This window comes from Cyprinus carpio, chromosome A1 (genome assembly GCF_018340385.1).
Source record: "Cyprinus carpio isolate SPL01 chromosome A1, ASM1834038v1, whole genome shotgun sequence".
NCBI classification, from domain to species: domain Eukaryota; kingdom Metazoa; phylum Chordata; class Actinopteri; order Cypriniformes; family Cyprinidae; genus Cyprinus; species Cyprinus carpio.
The window spans coordinates 20,047,086-20,074,846 of NC_056572.1; the positions used below are offsets into that span (position 1 = coordinate 20,047,086).

General features: G+C 33.9%; 1 protein-coding gene across 6 annotated transcripts in view; it reads right to left on the reverse strand.

The window, feature by feature from the left end:
- The window catches only part of LOC109107133 (insulin-like growth factor 2 mRNA-binding protein 2), a 32,188-nt gene extending 11,936 nt beyond the window's left edge, over window positions 1-20,252 (reverse strand). For 2 of the 6 annotated variants that reach the window (XM_042756981.1, XM_042756972.1), the window contains exon 1: window positions 4,810-5,401. In XM_042756981.1, the coding sequence (XP_042612915.1) occupies window positions 4,810-4,871 (62 nt within the window). In that variant the 5' untranslated portion in view covers window positions 4,872-5,401. Of the gene's footprint in view, window positions 1-4,737; window positions 5,402-12,993; window positions 13,969-19,308; window positions 19,352-19,979 lie in introns of those variants that run through there. The other 4 variants (XM_042756987.1, XM_042757002.1, XM_042757008.1 and 1 more) reach the window with 4 other exon arrangements.
- Window positions 20,253-27,761: the final 7,509 nt, after the last annotated feature.

Consider the following 27,761-nt stretch of genomic DNA (forward strand, 5'->3'; position numbering starts at 1 on the left):
GATAAAAGCGTCTGCTAAATGCATAATTTAAATTTAAAAAGATCAGTCAATCATTGCAACGAGAAAAAAGAACTGGTTACATTGGCTCTAAGACTTCTCTTACTGCCATGAATGGATTACTAAAATGAATGGATTCTAACCTTCAAAATCACTATTCTAATAAATAACCTGTTTATTTAATGTTTATCTCTCACATTTCACATAACCTGTTACCGTGATATCCACCTCACTATTAGGGTTGGGCAAAATGTAGAATTTAAGAATTGACGTTCATTCTTAAGGAATTTTAATTGAATTGGCCACATCCTGCAGGCTGCCTTGGAATTTGAATTTGAAATGACGAGAAGAGACACTGCAATTCAAATAATGTGAACAGTCATGGAGCAGAAGAATTTCAGTAATGCAACACAAATTTTGCAACAAAACATATAATTGCACAACTTATTTGGACTATTCATGCTTGCTTATCTCTTGATGTGCAAAAAACATTGTTTGGTTAGACATATTTCTCTAAACTGTTCAATGTCAAAATAAAAGAAACAGTAAAGCTCCATAAAACGTCTATCATATTGTTCAGATAATATTTATATATATATATATATATATATATATATATATATATATATATATAAAAAAATATTATTCACTTTCAAAAACTGAATCTATTAACTGATATATGTAAATTTAAGCATTCTTATATTACATGTTCCTTCAACATGATGCATTAAATGAATTTTAATGTATGAAATATAATAAAAATATATTATGCAAAATCATGAAATGCATTACCGATCAAAGGTTTGGGGTCAATGAGATTTGTAATGTTTGAAAGAAGTCTTAATCACAAGGGTTCCATTTAATTAATCATATTCAAACAGCAAGTTTGTGAAATTTTATTGCAATTTAAAATAACATTTTTTTATATGAATATATTTTAGAATGTAATTTATTCCTGTGAGCCAAAGCTGAATTTTTAGCAGCCATTACTCCAGTCTTCAGTGTCACATGATACTTTAGAAATCATTCTAATTTGTTGATTTGCTGCTCAAGAAATATTTCTTGTTATTATCAATGTTGAAAACAGTTGTACAGTTTCATATTTTTGTGGAAACAGTAGTCAATTTATTTCACGATTCTTGAAAAACCCACCAGAAACTTCAAAAGAGTAGATTTTATTTGAAATAGTAAAGATTTTTATAATGTTATAAAAGATTGATGTAATTTTTGATCAATTTCATGGACCTTGCTGAATAAAAGTATTAATTTATATAAAATAAAAATAAAATCTGACTGATCCCAAACTTGTGAATAGTAGAGCGTAGATAATTTATAACTATTATTTGGTTTATTTAAATTATAGCTGAAATTAAATTTAGGAAATGAGCTAGAACTGAATCAACATCTCAGTTCAACTCTGAATGGTGCACAACCCTGCTCACTTCAAATGCTGGTACAACATATTAAGTGGTTAGTTCACCCAAAAATAAAAATTAGGCTGCGTTTTACTCACCCCCGAGGCATCCTAGGTGTATATGACTTTCTTCTTTCAAACGAATCTAGTCGAAGTTATATTAAAAATTGTCTTTGGTCTTTCAAGCTCTATAGTTGCAGTCAGCAGGTGCTGCATTGCTTCAGTCCAAAAGATGTGAAATAAAAAAAAGCACGTTTTGAATATGGATATTATTCTTACAAAAATGCATCGTTTCGCTACAGGAGGCCTTTGTTCACCCCCCGGAGCCATGTGAGACACTTTTTTTATGGAAGGGCGCTTTTTATTTCACATCTTTTGGACTGAAGCAATGCAACACCCGCTGACTGCAACGATAAGAGCTTGAAAGATCAAAGAAAATTTTTAATATAACTCTGACTTGACTCGTCTGAAAGAAGAAAGTCATATACACCTAGGATGCCTCGGGGGTGAGTAAAACGCAGCCTAATTTTCATTTTTGGGTGAACTAACCCTTTAAGATACATAAAACAAGGCACTGCACTGTCGAACCACCTTTTACAACTGCAACCTAAACTGTGACTGCGTGAGTTATACATTGCAACTAGTACTGCCATATAAATACAAACAGATCCATTAACCTATTATCTATATTATCCCACAGGGAGAAAATCCCCACCGTTACTGATGTGGAACCACTCCAGAAATCGAAATTAGTTAACTGAAACATTTGATGATAGAGGCCGGGAGATCTGTGGTTTAAAGAGTTGTTTGAAAGGTTGTGTGTTGATGTGTTAACCATATGAGAGAAGTTTAGGGTTAAACACCAGCTGGCAACACTTGGCGACTGGTCCAACACACACACACACAAACACACACACACACACACACACACACACACACACACACACACACACACACACACACACACACACACACACACACACACACACACACACACACACACACAAACATTCACAGAGGACTTTTATCAGCTGCTGTGAACACAGTGGCTATTGTTTGAGGCCAAGTGTTCAGTCAGGCATGAGTCCTGGAGCAAATATTCACACCATCTCTCAGCTGATGTCCATTCATTCACAACTGTAATGCTATAAATGCAACATCAACTATGTGAAATGTTATCCACAATGCTTGATGGGGTGGGACTGAATCTTCAGAACTTCATTTTTTATCCACTTACAACCACTTCATATACAGTACCTTAAAACCAAGACCACCAGCAGCTTGGCATGTCACCTGCTTCACAGATGGGCAAATAGCATTATTGTGACTAGACTACCTGAGTTAATGAAAGTAGATTGAACTGACTAGTGGTCACCTGATGTCACCAAGGTACCGCCGATTTAAATTTGTCAAATTATCTGCATCAGATTTTGCTTAGTCAATAAAGCAGTGGATGTGGGACTTTCATGTTGACAGCTCCAGGACTTTTATTTCAACAGCATAAACACAGAGGAGCTTCCGTTCTGAATATAAATTGCATTGCAGCATGTGTTATTTACTATCTATAAAACAAACATCCGAAATCACATATATCGGCTTTATATCATTATGCTGCTCTTGCAGCATCAAAAACTTCATATCGGCATAGCTAGTAGAATTAACTTGTGTCTTTAATCTGGACATTCAAAAGTAAAGCTTGCATCTTTGTAACTGTGTTTATGCATGATGATTATATTGGCTGGAAAAAAACAGTGAGTGGAGTTCTCTTGCTGCAGTTACTAAGAAGCACAGAATGAATAAAGAACCATTTATACAGGAAGCGTTACTGGATTGCAACAGAATAGAACAGAATGCATGCATTTCAACATGTTTTCTAAATGCTGAACTACACTTAATTTAACTTTATGCCATCTGAATGCTTAATGCATTGCACCAATAGACCAACAACCAACATGTGAGCAGGGGTATACGATACACTACAAGCTATTACCAGCTGCACGTCAACAGTCTAAATTACCACTACTGCAACAAAAGGAATGACCAAAGTCCATATATTAGGTAAGGGTTCACTTTAATCAAGATGAGAAGTGACCAATAAAACTACACATTCACAGATCTGTTCAAAGCAGGTGTGTGTGCAGGAACTTGTAGCAGGTCACAGGAATAAACAAGACTCACTATCAATCACCAGTGACTGTAGCAGGGTGACATAACATGCTGCACTTGCGGGCCAAATGACATCACTGGCCATAAGAAGATCACTAGGCTACATCACCTCCACTAATGGGGTCAGATGAGTGTCAGTTACTGTTCTGACATCACCTTTGACTTAGCTTTTTTTGGGTCATACCACAGTTCACACTGTAAAGAGTGGTAACATGTACAGTAGATTTAAAAAATAACCCTTAACATTATTTAAGTTGGTGTAACAAAAACATTTCGGACGGCTGAATCAGCCTAAATATATTTTGACTTGAATAAAACCAGTTCATTTACTCTACCATTTAAAAGTTTGAGGTCAGTAATTTTATTTTTGAAATAAACTGATAATTTTATTCAGCATGGATGCATTAAATTGATCCAAAGTGAAACAAAAGGCATTTATAATGTTATAATGTCAAATAGTCAAAAACAGTCCTCCAAAAAAACAAAAACAAACAAAAAAAAAAAATTCTCTGTTTCCACAAAAATATGAAGCAATAGACCTGTTTTTAACATTGATAACAATAAGAAATGTTTCTTGAGCAGCAAATCATCATATTTGAATGATTTCTGAAGGATCATGTGACACTGAAGACTGGAGTAATTGGCTGCTGAAAAATTCAGCTTTGGCTCACAGGAATAAATTACATTTTACAATATATTCACATAGAAAATGGTCTTTTAAACTGTAATCATATTTCACAATATTAGTATTTTTTACTGTATTTTTGGTCATTTAAATGCAGCTTTAGTGAGCATAAGAGATTTTAAACATTTTACCAACCCCAAACTTCTGAACAGTAATGTAGATATTTCATTTGTAGGTTACTTGATTACATTTTTTATCTTACCATTTTTACAGTTCCTCCCTTAAGCCATAATGAATGATCTAATTGTTCCTTTAAGGCTGTGTAAACTAATTTTGTACAGGGTTAGAATTACATCAATAATGAGATGACAATAATAACATTAAAACATTTACAAATGTTTAAAATCCACTTTCACACCACCATCCAACAGGAATTTTGTCTTATATACCATATTATTAAATAATATTTACTTATAAACCTTTAACCTGGTTTTGACTGTTAAATGTTTGAGATATTAAAGATGAAGTCATTTACCTCACTGTGTCAACACGTTTGCTGAGACGGATACAGTCATTAACTGTGCTAACTGAACATGCTAGAAATCACCTTAGATCAACATCCTGCTTTTCCAGTTCTGCAGACATGCTGAGACTCCAGTCAAGTTCCATTATTTTAAACACACACCAGCCAGCGGCACACCTCCTTACAGAGAAAGGGAGACGATATGCTCATAGAATGTAACAATGCGACTATCCTGACAGGGTGCAAAGATACCAATGTGCCATGACAGTGCCACGTCGTTTTTGGTGTCACAGATCAATGTTAGTCATGTAATAGAGGTTTCAGGACCAGACAGGTGTCAGGACAGGTCTCCACCCATGTGTTTAGAGAAGCCAGGAAAACTTGATCTACTGTATTGAGTCACAGATTAAACCTAGGCAGTACAACCATTGTCAAAGCACATCAGGGCCATGACCAGACAAATACAGGCAACTATATTGAAACTGTAATGATCCTAAACATTCACGTAGAGCGTGTTTGAAAGCCAGCACATGACACGTTACATATTACATGAGATCTTCAAAACAAACTCAAAGGCATCAAGACAAAGGCTACAAGAAATGCCAAGAATCAGCTTTAGTTTTGGTGATCTAAGCCTCAGGCTCTAAATGAACAGCAGGATGATGGATAAACAGCCCTAAAGTCTTTAATCGCCAACAAATCTGGAATAACCGGCAAAAAATAACCTAAATAAAGTCTAGAACCTGTGGAACTCAGGTACTCCTGCATGTAGATGTAGGATATGTTTGAGGCCCCAGGGACCCTGAAGTGGCAGTGGCTCCCACCCGCCTATAGAGACACTTCTAAGCTGAATTAACCCGATTTTCCACTTCGTCTCTTAATCACTTAAGCGCATAAGTGTCCTGAAAGTGTGCAAAGAGTCAGAGAAGAAACAGAGCAAGTGCATTTTCCACTGGGACAAAAGATGTTGTATTATGAGCTATAGCAAAGGTATATCAGCTGTTTGGAGAATGACAAAAAAATTAAAATAAAATGTAATTCTCCATCTTGGACTCTTACTGTATACCAAATGAATGGAGATTTTCTACTTAAAGGTCTCTACAGCCAAGTTCTAGGCATAATCGCCCTCAGTGCTTTAGTGTGGAGGAAAAGGAATTTAGCCTCCTCAGCAACTAATGCCTCACCTTAATCAGATCTGCAATATCTAGTCATCTACATATACTAGCAGTATGACATCTGGAGGTCTTGATCGGCTCACAATCTGCTCTAGCAAGTTTGGGACCCCCTGAAGTGGACGGGGACATTTCTGTTCCATTGCCAATCTCAGTCAGAGCTACTGCCAATCAGACACTACTGACCCCTTAATACACTGAGTGATCCATGTGAACCTTCACTTTAGCTCATTAGATGCATTTATACTAGTCGAGTCTGAACTTAGATGTCACTATGAACTAACCACTTGATAGTCTTGGAAAGATTTGCTTTAGAAACCAAAAATTATATGTTAGTCCTTCCAACATTACATGATTAAGAATAATAAAAAACCTAATGAACTGCACATTGAAACATTTCATAATATGCATGAAATGTCATCCTAGACCAATTTCTAAATGGATGATATTCAGGGTTTGAAATTAATGCCTGCCAAATGTAGGTGACAATAACCATGGCGGGTAATACATATCAACTCAATAGCCAAATTGATGGGTTATGGTTCATAAATGATGTCCTCCAACCAGGAGCCTCCAACATTAGCCCATTCATTTGAGCTAATGTTGTTTGAAATAACCATGAAATTAATGCTGTTTTGTAAGAGAAGTCACACAGAACTGTGCATTTATATCTGTTATTTAATTTCAAACAATGACTGACTGTCATAAAGCTGAAAGATGTTCGATGATTCAGAAAAAAACTTAAAAATAATTTTAAATATAAACGATTTTGATAATCTGGTTAATTTCTGATTTAATTTTAGTTTGAATTGCTGTTAATGTAGTAGCCAAATAGGCTGCTGAGTGAAAAAGTTCATTTCAAACCCCAATATTATTGTAATATTATTTTAAATGATTCATTGATGCATTTGTATATATTTGCATAAATATATATTTAAGCATTAAATATATAATGCATGCATCTCAAAATCCAGTCAACAACTGATAGATAGAACCAACCTGCACCTAACATTTATTATTTATTTTTATAATGTGTTACATTCTGATAAGTATATTATGGAAGTCGCTACTTCATTGCTATTTTAAGGTACCATACATGCACTTACAAAGCGAGATGAATGGCTTTATTAAACAAAATTTGTTTTGATTTCATTCAATATAATAAAAAAAATTATTATTTAACACAATATTTATGTGTGCTACAACATTGCACCACAAAGTAACTTCAAATCAAACTGAATTTGATTGTGCTTTATTATGAAAAAACCCTTTTTGGATTCACTTAAAGGGTTACTCCACCGCAAAATGGAAATTTTGTCATTAATCGCTTACCCCCATGTTGTTCCAAACCCGTAAAAGCTTTGTTCATCTTCAGAACACAATTTAAGATAATTTGGATGAAAATCAGGAGGCTTGAGACTGTCCCATAGACTCCCAAATAAATAACACTGTCAAGGTCCAGAAAAGTATGAAAAGCATCGTCAGAATAGTCTTGAGACTGTCCCATAGACTGCCAAATAAATAACAGTGTCAAGGTCCAGGAAAGTATGAAAAGCATCATCAGAATAGTCTTGAGACTGTCCCATAGACTGCCAAATAAATAACAGTGTCAAGGTCCAGGAAAGTATGAAAAGCATCATCAGAATAGTCCATCTGCCATCAGTGATTCAAACGAAACATTATGAAGCGACGAGAATACTTTTTGTACACAAAGAAAACAAAAATAATGACTTTATTCAACAATTCCTCTCCTCTGTGTCTCTCCAAATCAGCGTAGCACCATTTTGACAAATCTGACTAGTACACAAGCGGCTTACGCTCTTCTGTGTCATAATGTCACGGCTGAACCACTGATGGCAGATGGACTATTCTGATGATGCTTTTCATACTGTCCTGGACCTTGACAGTGTTACTTACTTGGCAGACTATGGGACAGTCTCAAGTCTTCCTGTTTTCATCCAAAATATCTTAAACTGTTTTCCGAAGACGAACAAATCTTTTACAGGTTTGGAACGACATGGGGGTAAGTAAATAATGACAAAATTTTCATTTTGGGATGGAGTAACCTTTAAAATTTCACCAATGTCTGCATGTGTCCTGCAGATTGGTGTTCCGAAATTGTTTTAAACCACCATTTACTGTCAATTCTGAATCCCCTGGTGTTGTCTCTTTACTGAATACGAAAGAGCCAGAAATAGAATCACTGACTCTCTTCACATTCCACATACACATACACATCGCTTGCCACATTAGCATTCAACATGCGCTATTTTACCACAGCAGCATCCTGCTGCCCCCAGTGGCTAATCCATTAGGATTCTGCATAGCTCATTCAATTATTTATGAGTTGCGCTATGTGTATTTTTTATTCTAATGCCCTCTACAGCACAAATTAGTGTTTATGAGTAAACAACATTAATTAGCATACTTGACAAAGTGAGTACAAATAATGCATTAGCTTAAGACAACACAGCAGGATTTGTGGCTACCTGATACAGAGAAATAGCATGCTATGCAATTCAGTTCTACTTAGAAATTCTTAGATTAAATTACACTGCAGACTAAACAATTTCAAACTTTAGACTTACTTTCATCTGTGAAACAAACAATGAATGAGGATATTTTGAGTCTTTTCATTGTGTTCCACAGATGAAATATATTCATTTTTGGAATGACACGAGGGTGACTAAATGATTTTTTAGGGGAACAAATCATTTAATCTAAATCAACATTATAAATCTGTTGGATTTACAATGTTGCGAAACACAACTGTCTTTATCACACTGCCCCAACAAACACTAACAGGTTTACACACTAATCCAACAACTGTTAGAATTTGGTGTTTGTTAAGGCAGTGCCTAAAAATCACACTGCACAGTAGTGATCAATCTAATGAACCTTTTTTTTTTTTATTAGATTTTCACTTTCACAGAGTTAAACTGGAGGATGATAAGAAATCAATTTTTTGCATTCCCATATGTTCTAACAGTGAAAATAAAAACCTACTGCATTCCCCACAACCCTACAGAGGATAAATGACTTGAATAATGGATGGATGGATGGTTCCTGGAGCTCAAACAGTAGAACATGGGTTAGATTCCCAGGGACTGCATGAATGGATAAAATATATACCCTGAATGCAAAAGTTGCTTTGGATAAAAATGACCGCAAAATGCATGTAAATGTCCTGAATTTAACTAACCTTATCTGTGTATACATGTGTAGTGCATGTGCGAGTACAGATTTATATCAGTCCTAGCTTGTGTAAACATTGTTAATAATGCATGACTTTTCTGCAGTTTTTAGGAGAAAATCAATAAGACTTGACAAATATCAATAAGGGCATGTAACAGAGAAGAATATTAAAACATTAATGCATCAACAAACCCTGTGAGTCTTGCACAGAGATACAGAGAAAACAACTGTGAGAGAAAGGAGTAACAGCTGAGGTTCTAATCACTGCCCGCTGCTGGAACAAAAAGACCTTTAAATCAGTACTCTTCCAATAAAATGTCTGGAATAATAGGTGTATCATACTGTAGATGAAGACAAAAAAATAAAATAAATAAAGTTTACACAAATTCATCTACAGCATTTCCATAGTAGCCTACTAGGCAGAGACCTTGTGGGCACTAGAATTTCTGCTACAACTTCAAATGTCATATGCGCCCCCCCCTCCCCCTCTCCTCTTAAAGACTAACATCCATATTTCAATGCATGAGGGGCATACTTACTGCATAAATATACGGAACATGTCTTATTTGCATATGTATGAGTTTCCTCTCCCTCACTGTCTCATTAAAAACAAAACAGTGAAGAGAGGAACTCCGAAACACAAGACTCTCAGTATGACAAAGGAGAACAACTAATACCTGAACTACTCCAAAAGCTTGGAATCACTAAGATTTTTTCATGTTTCTGGAAGAAGTCTCTTATGTTCACCAAGGCTGTATTTTTCTAATCAAAAACACAGCAAACCCGGTAATATTGTCTACTATCTAAATTAAAATTAGATGTTTTCTATGTGAATATATTGTAAAATGTAACTTTAATTTATGCAGCTATTACTATTTTTTCAGGATTCTTTCATGAATAGAAAGTTCAAAAGAACAGCATTTATCATTGCTCAATAAAAGTAATGATTTTGGCTTTTTTAAATCTTACTTAACCAAAACTTTTGAATGGTATACTGAAATGTTTCTTCGGCAACAAATCAGAATGATTTCTGTAGGATCATGTGACACTGAAGACTGGAGTAATAACTGCTGAAAATTCAGCTTTACATCCAAGGATTAAATAAAATTTTAAAATACATAAAAAGATATAATAATTTAAAAAAAAAAAACACACATAAAAGATCTTTTGACTATACTGAGTATGATACCTTTTCCCAACTTGGCGCAGATGGTCCAGTGATCATGAAGACTGACAGTACAAAATAGTTTTTGAAAGTGTTAGAAAGTCATAAGAGAAATGTGTTTATCCAACAACTCTTGTTGTCTTTTCTAATTAAGTTAGCTTTTTCCTCAGAACCACTGAAGAGATCTTACTGAGTTCTAGATCTTCATTGCTAAGGTATCACAGATTTGGTACGAAGCAGCAAGTCATTCATTACAGATCAGACACCAAAATTCCTCTTTAGATGTAAAAAAAAAAAAATTAAAAAATCCACAAATTGTGACATCAACGCTCTGTGTTCCAGACTCTTGCTTTATCAAACCCCATGTACTGAAGTAAATCATGTATGGTGTATTCCCTCAACGGGACACAAAGTGGCCGGAGTCTGAGCCAAGTAGCGCTCTACCAGACACGTCATCCCTTAATCTGAGGGGATTGGGATTATTAGACACAGGCAAGGCCTTTATTAAGTGTGGTTACACCCCCTGCCCTGAAACATGCACACATACACATACTCAACTCATTTCAGTCCTCCTGAAGGGGTTAAAAAGAGACAATACAGCACATACACTATCCATAGACAATTTCAAACATATATGCATGTTTTATGCAGAAAAATTCTACAGTGTGCGTGTCAGTGTTTGCCTCATTGGAAGCAATTAGAGACTAATTAACAATCCGCTGCCATGTGTTTTAATAATATTAGAATGGCATATAGATCTAACCTGGCCATCAGATCACTGACTATCACGTGATTCACAAGAGGCTGAAGAAGCATTATCTTCATCACAACCTGATCCTCATCCTCTGACCCAGTGTGTGTGTCTATATCCTGTAGCTCAGCATCTAAAGAGCTGAGTGTGTGTGTGTGTGTGGTACCATATTTCTTAAACACACCGGTTTTTGCAAACAATATTACTTTGGTATTATATTTGAAGTTCATATGTGACCCTGGACCACAAAACCAGTCTTAAGTGTCAATCTTTTTGAAATTGAGATTTATACATCAGGTGAATAAATAAGCTTTCCATTGACATACAGTACGGTTTATTAGGATTGGACAATATTTGGCTGAGATACAACTATTTGAAAATCTGGAATCTGAGGGTGTAAAAAAAAAATCCAAACACTGAGAAAATTGCCTTTGAAGTTTTCCAAATGAATTCTTAACAATGCATATTACTAATCATAAATTAAGTTTTGATATATTTACGGTAGGACATTTACAAAATATCTTCATGGAACATGATCTTTACTTAATATCCTAATGATTTTTGTCATAAGAGAAAAATCGATAAATTTGACCCATACAATGTTTTTTTGGCTATTGCTAAAAATATACCCCAGCGACTTAAAACTGGTTTTGTGGTTCAGGGTCACATATGAACAACACAACCAATCCGTGAGGTTTTTTATTTATCTATTTATTTATTTGAAGGAAGATTGATTGATGGAAGATTTATGAACCTTTTTGCTTAATTGGAAATTCTGACTTGAGGTCAAACCGGAAAGCAAGACTTGAGGCTCAGTAAGAGATTCAGACATTAATTCATTAATTATAACTAAATCGTTTTGAGCAAATTATAAGCTTGTGTTTTAAAATACAAAAATACATTCCACACTGTACAGGTATGTCTGTTCATGAGAGCAGCCAGTGAAGACAATGCAATAAAAAGGTACATTGTGTTCATGTTTTTTTTTTTTTCATGGTACACTGTATTTTTCTTTTAACATTCAAACAAAAAACTCATCAATCAGGAAAAATACAATTTCTTTTGTCATGCCATTGAAGATTCAGAGTGAAACCATGAGTGACTCTTCTAATATGATTGTGTCACAGTCTCACACAGCAACAGAACAAGTTACAGACAGGCACAAAGGTTTGCATTCCAGAACAGCATGTAAATGTACGTGGTAAAACTGACTCAATTTACAAACCCACAATGCTGGGAATGGTGAACTGGTTCTTGTTAAGAAAATACCGGAAATTGTTAGAAATAATAGACGCAGATGATTCACATGACAGTAAGAGCCATTTCTGAATGTCTGCATTATTCCATCACTGCAAAAGTAACAGTAAAATACTTATATACGAAAGTTGTCACTTTTAGGGAGTAGTAGCTAAACATCACCGAAGCATACCTTCCACCTTTATAATGTCAACTCTGAAATACTGGCAACACAATGAACCTTGTTACTCAGTATCCTTATCACAGGGCAAATGGTCAGTGGGTAACTGACCTGCAATTTCCACAGGTGAATTTGAGAAAGTAAAACATTGCAAACGGCAATTTGATGAATTATTTTAAGAGATAAGATTTATTGTCAATTGCAGTTCTTGACTAACCTCATGATGTGCAAGACAAGTCGTAATTTTCATCGCACATCGGTTATTGTGTACTCAAGGCTTGTCAGTCAGTGTAAATACTGACTGGTTGTTCAACTGCAGTGAAATAAATGTGATATATGGTATATGTGTGATTTCTGGATTGAATAAAAAAACTCTCACACACACATTTATTTACATATTTATTGAACACATCCATTAAACATTCACACATATACAGTGCTATGGAAATAGTAATCCACACATTTTTTATTATTATTTTGATCTTTTTTTGTTTCTTTTTTTCATGAATTTCAACGTTTCATCAATTGATTAGTGCCTTGTCTGTCTGAAAAAAGTAAAACTGCTTACAGTTATTCAGAAAAGTCCTCCAGGTCCTGCACAATCCTTGGTTTTCCAGGATCTTCTGCATATTTGAGACATTTTAGAACATGATTTTGACATCCATCTTTTCATACTGAGGCTACAAACATCCACTGACTCTCAAGAAGAATACAAGGCATTAAGAGTAAATTTTCAGAACAGGACAATGTGTATTTTTTATTTAAACATTAGTAGTTTCAGTAGTTCTTTTGGATAAAGCTAGAAATGAACACTCAACTCTTCTATGCGTGTCTTAAACATGTTACCTAACCTGTTGAACAGCCGACACCCATCAGCAGATAGGGAGTGTTCCTTTCACTTTGCTTTCACAGCACGTTATTGTTTCTGCTTCCCAACGTTTCTCACAGTACTTATAGATCACAATTTTCCCAGTAAATTCCCTCTCCTTTGAGCTAGTCTCAGTGGGCTATTGTGTTGCTCTAGACTCACATACTCCATCCATAACAAAAGCCCAGCTGAACAGCCTATACCTCCACACTCTCCAGCTATGGGGTTACCATGGCAACTTCTGCACCATCACCAAGACATACAGTATGGGGCAAGAGCATTGAATGTGATCAAGTCAATGCATGTGAGTGTGTGTGTGTGTGTTTAAAGAGAGATGAATACAGAAACAGAGACTGTAAACACCTGATGGACTACCAGTGCCATGCACAATGTCCAGAAACCGCCACAAGAGGTGTTAATGGATGCGGTCAATGAGAAGAAAAGAAACAGAAAGGATGAATGGAGATGGGTTTTATCCATGTAATCTCTTAATACCGCCTGTACTCCCTCTACTGGTGTAACAGAGTTCAGATACTGTCCACTTTGTCCAGACATATCAAAAGTACTGGCAATGCAATAAAACCCTGAATCACCCTGAATTTCCATTTAACTTACTTTCATATTACAACATTTTTAAACTACACAGCATAATTAAAAAATAATAATAATAATAATAATAATTCACCCTAAAACACTTTTCTGAAAAACCTGTGTAACACTATAATAACTTTCATTAATAAATCATTAACAAATATTATATAATGCTTAATGGATCATTAGTCAAAATATATTCAAAGAGTTAGAAGCATGAGATAATATGCTTGTTGATGTTTGCTAATAAACTTATTAAACATTAGATAATGTTCAAACAAATCATTATTTCATGCAAGTTAAAATGCTTAAAAATATCATTAAACTTTCAGTTCCATGTGATCAAGCACTTATTGCAAATCTACAAATGATTTTAACAGATGTTATAAAATGTTTAAAAGCTTGTGCTAATGCGCAACAAGGGAACATGGTTCAATCTGTTTTTATTATATTTTTAATTGTTTCATATTTTACTGTAGAAAAATGAACAAGTATTTTCTTTTTTAAAAAATATTTGTTTTCCCGTTTATTTATGATTCAAGGAATATCCTGTTTAATAATATACTGAAGAGTAGTATACAGATAAGTGCATTAGATGCATTAGATAAACTTAACCAGCCACCCTTTACACAAACCTTCTTACATTAGCTAAAAGTCCAGTGCCCATAAAGATACTAAATGATTAATTATCATTTATAAACATTGGCAAATGATGAATAGTTTAAACTTTAGATTGGCTACTGCAAAAACATGAACAAATGATTAATAAATGATTAGTAAAGATGTGTGAATAGGGTAAATTCAGGTCTTTTGGGACACTTTTTGTCATCAAGATGAAATCATAAAGGTTTTAATGATTAGTAAACATATATAAACATTTGCAGATAATGAATAGTTTCCACTTTAGATTGGGTACTGACATTTGTCAGTAAGCATTTCAGTTTACATTAAATAATCATATGTTAATCATTAGGTACTGTTTAGTAAGTTAATTAATAAACATTAACAAGAACATTATCTCATATTTCTAGCTAAGTGAATACAGTATATATTAATTAATGATCTGTTAAGCATTATATAATGTTTGTTAATGATTTATAAATGAAAGTTATAATAAAGTGTTACCAAAACCAATTACCTACATGCCTTCGGGCATCTGATTGATAGTTCACACTTTATCAAGTAAAAGCTTTTTTAGTATAATTTAGTATTGTAATACCATATAAATATCAGCGTCTGTACAAAATTGGGTGTTACATACAATAACAAAACAGAGCAAGGCTGAATGCAAGTTTGCTAAAGCTGTGCCAAAACTGCTATTAGCTCTATTAGACATCAGCAGCAGGGCTGGGTATCAATACAGATTTGATTCAAATTCACAGGAACTCAATGAGATTTGGTTCTCATTTATTTGGGTATATTTCCATTATAATCTCAATTTTGCTTACATATAAAAGGAAATTCCCTCTCTGCTAATGCTGAAAATTAAACAGGACGGAGTTTCAGACTAATACAAAGCAGTAAATCATCTCAAGAGTCTTTCATCAGGCTTTTATTTATTTTTGATTCACTAAAAAGAACCGGCTTATAGGGAAAGTGTCACCGCATTGAAGCAAGTGGGAAACAGGGAATCTTCAAACTATGTACATTACAAAAATGATCATTTGAAAATTTAACAAAAGGGTTCAGACTAAGCAGTTCACTGTTTTACACGGCTACTGAAAGCAGTCAGAGTAAAAGTCGATCTTGGGACTCCAAGAATCCTGAGGAGTGTTCACATAAAACCACAATTAAATCCCCACATACAGGCATTAGCGATTAAAAATGTGTAACTTTAAAAATCATCTTCAAATAAACACTTTTGCCATCATCATAATACATAAACTAAAACAATTACTAAGCAGCAGTTGTATATATATATATTTTAACATTTTATATATATGTATAAAATCTTACTCTGTATCTGCTATTTTAATCATGATACCTGCAACAGTTCATTCAATGTGTTCTGTGACAGAATTCCTGTGCATCAGATGACAGGGCGACAGAACCGAAGCCCTGTTCACAGTGTGGCATCTGATCTGCTCGGCTCTGGTTACACACACACACACACACACACAAGCCGGTTGGCTTGGCCCACTTCCACTGTCTTCGTACTACCGTATTTCTCTATGTTTTAATAAAAAGTAATGCCGAAAAAGCACTTGCACACAAACGCATACAAAAAACAACCTCCCTCCTCAGAAACACCCAATTTTTTTCTTTCTGAAACTTTGAAGAGCTTTAATTTTTTTTATATAAAATTAATGACATGATTTTAATTTTTAATTCTACATTTAGGCTGTCTATTTTCCTCAAAAAGTATAGAAAGAATTAGTCAGTTTTTTTTTTTCCCAAAAAGAAAGACAATTTGATGAAATAAACAGATCTGTTGAATAACATCATTTAAATCTTATTTTAAATTAATTAAAGAAGCAGGAAATTGAGACTTATAATAAATAATGTTTAAAACGATCATGAATAGCTTCACAAAAACACAAAGACTACCCTAAAATACATACTTCTTCACTAAGCTTTAATGATCACTATACCTGTGATGTTGTAAATTATATAAATTCTATAATTGCATTATCTTTATTATTTAATTTTATTTAATGTATTAGATGTATTTAAATTTATACTTATCACATTTAAAGTTGACTGATTCTGTCAAACATTGCTGACAATCACACTCAGAGCTGTTAAAAGATTGTCTTTGATTTTCACTAAATTACTATTTGTAAACACTCCTAAATCTACTAATAAAATATTTTAATGTTAAGAAAATATTCAATATGATTCCACTATCAAACACAAATACCATTTAGTACAGAAAACACTGCCTTTTCAAATGTACAATATTTGTGTTACATGTGAACATTTAGACAAATGACTATACGAACAACAAATGTATAAATCAACGGCTAATATAACCTCAAATACAAGCACTAGTTTTGCAAATCATTTTGTAATGCTTAGCAACACAGTTGGGGTTGTATAAATTATTCCCAATGATTACAAAGATAGTAATCATTACAATCATTACAAAAACTGATGACCTGGAATTGTTTTCAGCTATTTCTACTTAATTTAACCGATAAAATTTAGTTTTGTTGGTATAAAAGTATTTCGGTTGATTCAGTGATGATAAATAATATTTCTGTCTTGAGTCAAACCAGTTAATACAGATGTTACCATTTTAGGTTACCCGTTTTTCAGTGTATTGAATTAGTTTGCTATCTGATGTGTTTTAGGTCCGTTGGAATATTTACATCATGATTTCAGAGTAATTATTTTCTTCAAGTACTTACACTGAAAAATAAACTTGTTTAAACAGTTGAGAATATATAATTATGAACTACATAAATTTGATAATGTTTAAGTCAAAAAAAAAAAAAAACTAAAGAGAACATTTATAAAGTTTATTTAGGGTAGTAGTTAATTATCATTTAATTATTATTTAAATATTGTCACTTGAAAAGCTGAGTGGCTGAGTGAATACTGACATCACTTTTTTGCATTTTGATTTTAGTTTTGATTTGTTTTATATTAAAGATTTTTTTTCTTAAAACATTGACACAAACTACAGTGGAAGATATCAATATGCACTCTTTGTGTATATTATAATAATATGCTTGTATAATGTACATAGTGAAAGTAATTTAGAAATTTAGATTTTTTATTTTTTAATTTAGAAATTTATTTAAAAACAGCCACTTAACTGCAACTACAAGTGGAAGTATAAGTGTACAGTATGTGCTTTGCTAAATGGTAGATTTTGATTATGTTTTTTGCCCCACATCCCCTCAGATGGTGGTACTTCTATTAATACAATCTACTGCTTACATGATGATTTCTTCATAAGCAAAAAACAATCCTTATGGAATCTAATACTCTCACACTAATGGAATGCTTTAATCTAGAACTTGTCAAGTTTAATGTGGATGTTCTCAGAATGATTTTCATTTACATATAATTACTGGCAAAAACCTTTTGATCAGCCTGTCTATTTGGGTTTTGCACAAGTTTGACACAAACTGAAGCAGAAATGACCACCACAATATTCAGTTGATAAAAGTTGTCAATAGAGGTTTTTTATTATTATTATTATTATTATTATTATTATTAGGTTTTTTTAAATTTGCTATTTTGTCCCCACCAATCATGAATATGTGCACTGAAACAAATAGTAACATCTATGTTTTATTTATTCAAAAAATATTTACTATCAACGAACCAGCATATACACATTACTTTATACCAACAATGCTCATTTTTTATAGGTAGAAATCTATCAAGTAGAAATAGCTCTTTAAGCTCTTTAATGATTGCAGGTTTTTACAGTGTAGTTACATCCTTGCTAAAAAGCTTTCTTTAAAAAACAAAAACATATGTCTGTGTAACACATTTGCAGAAAACTAGAGGGTGGCCAAGCAGGAGGAATGTAAAGCTGGTCACGTGGTTGTGCTCTATATAGCTATGCAGTGACCTCTACTATTCAAGCACGTCTGCATGTGTTTTAACATATCCAATCTGATTTACATTAGCTGTCAACTTAAAACAAACAAAAAACTTTTTTTTTTCAATTCACTGTGATACTGTTTTTGAGAGTATTGTACTGAATAAAGTAATGTATTCAGAGAAACTCATATGCCTGCACAAAGCATGTCAAGTCTATAGGCCTATTAGATATTTTTCCATAAACTGGAACATTTCTGAGATACATGTTCTCATATAATAAGAGAAGGTAAACAAGACAAACAGAAACAACAATAAATATTGCACATAGTACAAATTATAATACGCATGATAAAAAATAAGAATTAAAAACAACTATAAAAATGTATTATTGCGACGTAAGCCATCAGATATTCTACTAAACTGGCGAATCCAACTAGACGAAGTTACAAACATCAACACGTAAATACAAATGAAACAAAGAAATGTAGTAACTTTACGCTTAGTCTATGCGACAGGAACATATGTAATCCACACAACATGTTGTTTTGTTCAGATCTGATCCGCTCGCGCGTTTGTTTGTGTGTTCTGAACAAAAACTAAACAGGAAGTTTTAAGCTACTTTGTGACATTTTAACAACCTTTGTCAAGCCCTGCATGTGTTATTAAAGTAACACATAGCTTTGCCTGTAGATCTGATATCTGTTATTATGCTAATTTATAAAGACCAAATTTTTTTTCAGCCTAAATTAAAATTAAGTCGTATTTTTTGATCGACTTGAGCAAAACAACATTTCCCGTTACATAATAACAACTTAGAATATAAACAAGTGCGCAAAGGCCCACGCGATCATTCAAACAACTATTAAAGCACAATGGAACCGACAAGTAAGCAATTACCCAGTCAAAAAATAAGCAGAAAAATACCTTAGGTTTCTGGGAAATCTTGAACACCTTCCTGTGTACTTCCCTGAGAAAACAACAGAGCAGACAACTTAACAGTAGCGAATAAGGCCAGGAACATTTTATCTCTCTCTCTCTATCTATTGCTACATACATAGCCTATATATATATATATATATATATATATATATATATATATATATATATATATATATATTATATATATATATATATATATATAATTCCTCACGTGTTTAGTTCAGATGATGAAAATATATGAAAATTTTCTGTTCCCAAATTTTACAAATAAAGGATACAAAACCGACCATCTCCAATACTCAACTGTATCATTTTAAGAAACAGGCGCAAAATAAACAAGGGTGCCAAGCTAAACAAAACTGTTCCCTCCCACTTAAACTGGTTCTTCTGGACGTCTTTCCTTTAAAATAGACCTTAAACGGTGGTTAGTTTTTTAATTGACTTACTCTTGACAGCCTGTTGATATTCGAAATTAATTAATTTGAATGAATTCGTATATTTGGGCTGCGTTAACTGAAAGGATCCATGCAATCACACACCCCTCACCCTGAACTATATTATCATCTCTTTTCTTCAACCCCATCGACCCTAATCACAATCCACCTCGTAGAAGCATACTCAGATGTTGCACCAACTTGGCAAACGCATAAACATACCGTTTCGCCTTGTGGAGTCCTTCAAATAAATTCACCAAGATATTACAGAAAATTAAATCTGCGGGAAATCCGTGAAATGCACCACCCGTCGGAAATATCCAAACTGCATCGTATGATATGAAATAAACCCATTCCTCTGGATGCGGATAACCGAAAAGCGCGAAAAGAACTTGTTCGCTTATATATTCACGTGGTTAATAAGATTTTCGCGTCGTTTCGCGGTAGTAGAGGAGTGGCTGTCTTCCCGATGGTACATGGACTCTGTCCAATCAGAACTATTGTCCTTCTTCACCGTAAAGCATTACTTCATAGCGCCTCCCCTATTTTACTATGAAACTGAAACTCTTAGCTAGAGCAAATAAACCAGAAGTGCTTTTGATTTAACCATTTCAAATAGAATTATATACATTTATATCTGCTGATCAATTACTGTAATTTATGACAGCTATTTATAATGTGATTTTCTCTTTTTCTTTTTTTATCTTTCTTTCTTTCTTTCTTTCTTTCTTTCTTTCTTTCTTTCTTTCTTTCTTTCTTTCTTTCTTTCTTTGTAGATTATTCAAAATAAATTCCATGATAACAGAGTAACCATTTAGCGTACTTATCATTAACATCTTGACTTGAATTAATGTGATTTAATCAGATTTGATAGTTATTTTCTAAAGTGCACCCTTCATTTCAACCACTACGTGAACAATGTGCTGTTTATTCTTGTTAGACCCTCTTTATTTTTATATTTCTCTTCAATTTTGTTACAGAAATTGAACAAACATGAGTGTCCCAATGGCATGGTGGAAAACCTGAAGCGTTACATTTCATTACATGCATTACATTAATCTTTTGTATATTGATAGATTAATAAACTACTTAGATTTCTATCATGTAACAAATTATGTAGTTGCACTTTTGTATAATTTGCTGCTTTATTTTGCTGTATAGTTTTATGACAGAAAATGACAATCAATTTCAAATAAATCTTGCGAATTCAGTCTTGTATTGTAAGAAAGACTATTATATCTTGAAAAATTCTGGCAATATTTTACAGTTCAGGTAGGGGCTATTTATACTGACTAATTGCGGCTAAATCTTATCGTGAGAGTCTGTAATGCATACAATTTTTTATAATTATTTCTATAGCAATGCCTGACATAGTTCTTGTAATATATGTGTAACTACGAACTAAACAAAGCTGCAAAAGTATCCAGCAAAATGTTTTGTAATCATCCATTACATTAGGCCTACATCAGTTGGTGTAGCCTCTTCTCGATGATACCTATTGCCCCCTAGTGTTTTTTCATATATATCGCCTATATTTAAGAAATATATGTAAACGTTCAGAAATATTAACATTTCTTTATTGAATGTTTGTGTAGAACCTGATGATGTTATCCTAACACGACTAATCTGACCACTTGTAACGTTAACATGGCCAAGAGCTTAGAAGTTAAACTGTAAGGAGACGAAAATAAGAAACTTGTACATAAATAGACTAGTAGTAGGGAGGAGACTTATTACAACACTGTAAAAAAGAGATATGTTTTTCCATTTTTTTTTTTAAGGAAACTTAAGCAGTTTTGAGGCTTGAATTGAGAAACTGATTAAACAGCAGTTTTATTTTGGCATGATTGTTAGTTCCCAGCATGCTTTGCATATGGCTGGATACGGAAATTAAATATTGAAATTAAGTACTAATGTATGTGTTTTTGTTTAAAGAGAACCATGTATTAATGTTTAATGTTCAGTTATATTTGACATTTGAAAGAGTTTCTGTTATGTTGAAGTTTTCTTTACCATTGTACAGAAGAGTACAGTCGTGGCCAAAAGTTTTGGCAGTGACATCAATTTTGTGTTTTGCAAAGTTTGCTGCTTAAGCTGTTGTGTTCATTCACATTGTTTCTAGATTATTGTGTGGAGTGATCAGATGCATTTGAAATAATTGCTAAAAGCTTAATTGGCCAAAAAAAAAAATCTACTTAAAAAAATAAATAAATCACTGTTTTTTGATCCTGACACAAAATGACCAGCTAACATTAATTGACTAATCATATCAGCAACACATGTGAAAGTGTGAATGAGTACTAGTCAGGTGAAATCTCTATCATACTAATTAGATTGTAAGAGTAGACTGATTGCTATAAAAGAAGGGAAGAAGCGCTTCCTATAATTGTGTTCTTGTTAGCAATATTACCTCCAAAGAAACACGTGCAGCCATCATCGATTTGCATCAAAATGGCCTCAAATGCAAGGAAATTGCTAAAAAGAATATTGCTCCTGAAAGAACCATTTACCGGATCATCAAGAACTTCAAGGAGAGAGGTTCGACTGCAGTGAAGAAGTCTTCAGGACGTCCCAGAGTGTCCAGCAAGCGCCAGGACCGTCTACTCCTGAGGAGTCTGGTGAAATCATGTCTCCAGCAGTGCAGAACTTGCTCAGGAATGACAGCAGGTTGGTGTGAGTGCATCTGAACGCACAGAGAGGAAAAGACTTTTGGACAATGGCCTTGTGTGAAGAAGGGCAGCAAAGAAGCCACTTAAGAACATCAAGGACAGACTAAAATTCAGCAGGAAGTACAAGGATTGGACTGCAGAAGACTGGTGCAAAGTTATTTTCTCTGATGAAGCTCCCTTACAACTGTTTGGGACATCTGGAAAATCGATTGTTTGGAGAATAAAAGGTGAATGCTAGCATGAGTCCTGTGACGTGCCAACAGTGAAGCAACCTGAGATCATCCATGTGTGGGGTTGCTTTTCTACCAAGGGAGTGGGCTCTCTCATAATTCTGCCCAAAAACACTGCCAAGAATAAAGAATGGTATCAAAACATCCTGCAAGAGCGACTTCTTCCAATGATCCATGAGCAGTTTGGTAATGATCTGTGCATTTTCCAGCATGATGGAGCACCATTACACAAAGCAAGAGTGATAAAGAAGTGGCTCAAAGATCATTACATTGAAATTTTGGATCTGTGGCCAGGCAACTCTCCAGATCTCAATCCCACAGAGAACCTGTGGTCAGTCCTGAAAAGGTGGGTGGACAAGCAGAAGCCCATAAATTGTGATCAACTTCGAGAACTAACAAGGCAAGAATGGATCGCCATCAGTCAGGATTTGGCCCAGAAGCTAATATCCAGCATGCCAGAGCGAATTGCAGAGGTTATGAAGTAAAGGGTCAACACTGTAAATACTAAAAACTTGTGTATTACATAAATTCAATGCACACAGAATGAAGTAGTTTAAGTCTTTGGTTCTTTTAATTGTGATGATTTTGGCTCACATTTAACAAAATCACATTTTACTGAAATAAATGAACTTTTCCACGTCATTCTAATTTATTGGAAAGCACCTGCATATTATTTTTTATTTATTTTTTGCCAATAAAGGCCTTTAAACCTTATGATATGCGTATCCCTGTTTTTCAGTATACCATAGAAACATGGAAGAATAATCAACAAATACTGAAGCAGCAAACTTTGCAAAACAAAATTTATGTTATTGCCAAAACTTTTGGCCACGACTGTAGAGCTTATGGTTATGGATAACTGCATATTTCCACTAAGAGGCAAGATGTTTTATTCAATGAGCAATATCTTTGATAATGTTAGTGCAGTAAGGATTTTTAGTACTTGAGCTGTCACTCAGTATACAGTCTTTTAATTTTACAAAATAACTAGTCATAGTCAAATATAAACAGTCCTTACTCAAAATCACAGACTTCTGAGAATCAGCTTATTGTTGACACATTGTGTCATAGATTAAACAATTTAGGAGATTTTACATGATTAATTTAGGTAGATTCCATTAAAAAAATCAAGCCTTAAAAACTACTCAAAATATTATGTATACTATTGTTAACATATTTTTTTTTTAAGTAGATAGCTCATACTATTTTTTACAGTGAAGACATGATCATACTTCGTAGTAGTGATGAATAGCACATTCTAAATATAACACTCAAAACCCAAACCATATTTAGAAATTTGCCTTATCAAACAATTCAAATTGTATACGTTTTTGTTGCATATGTTTTATGATTTAAAAAAAAAACTGTCTATCAAAATATATTTGGCATGTTTGCTATGGAACTAAAAATAAAAATTAATGCTCAAGACATTTTCTTACAGTAGTAATACTAAATTAATAAATAAAATAAAAAATAAACTGGTTTAGGGTTTACTTTGAAACTACTTTGAAATGTCAAAAAAATTACAAAACTTTAAAAAATAAATAAAGAAAAATGAAAATGTCCCAATTTTTAATATACCATTTTGCTTAAACTAAGGTTTGTTTATATCAATATGATCTTGCAATATATTTACATGAGAAACTTAAGTCAAGTTTTATTTCATAAAATTTGATGAGGATGAGCAAAGAATTTAATAAAATAAAGAAAGAATAAAAAATCCAGCAATTCCACACATACTGTACTTTATATATACAAATGTTTTATTGCTGCCTAAAGGCTCGTTTCTCATAACCTGTATCATGCATGTCATAAGTTTTTCCTTGCTCAAGTCCTTTTTCTTATTTCTTTCTGGTAGTACAGAGCAGGGTAGCTATTATTTTATTAGAATCTTTCCATTTGGCGTTTGAATTGTTAAGATTGATCTCCAGAAGCACCCAAATCTGTACATGAATGACCTTCAATGACCATATCTGGCAATTAAAACCGGCACTGGAGAATCTTAAAAAAAAAAAAAAAAACATGGTGTGAAAATTCATGTGTCCGCTATCCTGCATAGCATGTTGTTGGTGATCATCCACAGAAGGAGCAGACAGAAGAGGACTGAAGGACTGGCAGGCAAGCATCCAAGGTCAAGAGCCAGGTAAGTTGACACATCAACAACAGTACCAAGCATCAACAAGACTAGACAAAGACTAGATGTGTGGTACTGGCTTTTATAGAGAGGTGCTGATGAGGGTAATCACAGAGAGGTGTGGTGATTGTGGAGCACGAGCAAGTGAGCCAGGTGGGATTCTGGGAATCATAGTGTGCTGAGGTGACTGAACTGGTGAATGGAGATTGTGATTGTGACAGCTGGATGTTTGTGAGACTTATGGTTGGTTAGAGATGCCCTGAAAAGTATTTGAATATCTAAACTGAAGCAGATAAACAACATCAATTAGGTCTGGTAGTCCAAAGTCATGTACATTTGGAGAAATTTGATTTTTATATGTTCTCATTTTAATATGGCGATATGCACTTGTTTGCCACTATTCCTCAGCAGAAACTGCATGTACAATACAAGTGAAAAGTCCTGAAGTAATGTGGTGCACAACAGTGTCGCAATAACTAATTTCTTCACTGTCATGCCTTGTTAGCAGTCTCTGGTATCTCAGAAATGTGCATAATTAATCAATACTCAGTCCAAAGAGGCACGGACAGCAATTACAATATACTACATGTTTTCTCTCCAATACAATAGGAAGTATTGTTTGAGTAGTGTAATTTTAACTAAATAAAATGTGGAGTGTTTATATTAGGATGTTAACTGTGACTGGATGATTGACAGGCTGGGTTATGGTGACAGACTGAACAGAACTGCAACAGAGTGTGGTTTTATGACATGGTCAAACGCTTACCTTTTCTGCTACACATTCAAAAGTACACACATTTTTTCTCAAAAAGAGTACACACTTTTAGGAAGTAGTATAAGCAGATGAACCGGGATACAGCGTATGCTACTGTATCCAAAGTGACCAATATAAGAGTGACCATGCGGTTCCTTACACTTTAACAACTGAACTATATTATCCGCAAGCCTGGTCTATGACACAAACATGATGGTTGACCGGCATCTCCAACCAGAGAACAGGAGGTCCACTGGGATGTGTGACATCTGAAAGGTTCAGTGAATGGATACTATAAGGCCACCAGGTGGTGCCAATCCTTCAACTTCCTGAACAGTTTACGCCTGTAGAAAATGTATCTTCAGTGTTAGATTGGCTGGTTCCACAACAAAAGAGACTTCTTTTAATAGTTTAAAAAACGTAAACTGCCACAAAGTGCTTGTGGGGAAAATAAGTGATTGAAGATGAAACCATTACCTCAGTGTAGCAGCCTAGTAATGAACTAGTAAAAACATCCTGTCACATGGAAGAAGTAATCTGATTGGAGCACTTTACAGTGCAAAAAAATAAAAAAACATGTCCTCCACATTTAAGCAGAGGCCATTTACATTTACTATTCCTGCCTCTTATGTTGATCTTTGGCCAAGTGCATAAATAGGACTATTAAATATCCTTGTGTGAATGGAACAAAAACATATTGGAAACAAACATTGCTTTACTCTTCATTCATTCCTCCAAATCGGAACTTGTATGTAATCTGTGGACTGAAGTAGCTTACCTAAGTTACTTAAGTATATTTACTTAAACTTAATATTATGCCACAGCGATTTATGAAAACAAATATAAAGAAAAAACGCTGAGCACAGCTATAAATGTGTGGATGGAATGAGACAATTTTAAAAGCAAAAAAATTCATGAGATTTAGATATTGTACAAATGACTTTAACTTTGACCCCTTACTTTAAGCTACTTTTCTGGAGTTCATTTCTCCAAAAATGCCTGGCGACTTCACAGTGTCATTTCACAAATCCCATGACATTTACTGAACCATGACACTGACTAAACCACATTAACCTTTGAATTCTGACCACTGAAACCAAGAATGTCCTTAAAGGTCAGGACTGACAGACCTGTAATCAAAAGGTTTACTGTCTGTTATAACTTCTGCACCAGACTAGTAAATCAACTTGATTTAAACCTGTGCACTACAATTTATCAGATATCATTCACCCAAAGTACAATACTAAGCTTTAGTAGCATCAACACTACTTTACCTCAAAAGAATAAAAGCAATTGTGTGAAAATAAAATGTTGTTCAATTTAGATGGTTTCTTTAGTTTTGAGATATGTCAGGGAGTTTTTCCTTTTGCCTTTGGATTTGAGTTTTGTAGGGCACAAGTCTTTGGAAAGCTGCTTTGGAAAGCATTGTCAAAAGCAATATACAGGTAAAATTAATTAAGCACCATGTTTTTAAACATTCATACCCTGGCTTGCCGTGCCTTTCAATTAATATTATCTTCTAATTTCTTAAGTTTCTTATTTCTGATGTATACCCCTCAAATCATACTTTGATGAACATGAATAAAACAAAAATAAATAAAAACAGACTGTTTTTAATCAAAAAGTTCAATAATTTTTCTAGTAGCATTCTGTCTCTGTGCAACAATGCCATCTATGGGTTGACAAGGGTATAAGGTTTAAGAAGCCAATTTTACTTGCATTGTACACAAATAACAAAGATGCAGTTAGACGACATGATCAATGTTTAATTGCTTTTACTGTTGAAGTTGGACATATTTATCCATTATTTAAGAGCAGCTTCAACATTATGTTGTGTAAAGTTACAGTAAGTTACAGTGTAAAGGTACAGATTTGTGTTCAAAGTCATTGTACATTGTATTCTGTTGTCTAACCTCAATAGAAAGAATGGGCCGAACTTTAGATACAAAACCTAACCACACTTCAGACTTCTCTAATGGGCTGAGTGACTTTGTCTGGTGGTTTACAAAATTTAGTTTAGTCAATAAAAATGTAAATTCCAGACTTCATCTCAATCTGTAAAACTGGTAAAATGCATTATGCTCAAGGTGACGAGAAAAGCGCAACCAAAAATATATATTAGTATTATTATTAACAGACCATCTTAAAAAATTTACTCACCCAGCGTAATAAATCTTAGACCTACTATTTGACCACAATGAATATTTAGAAAATTAA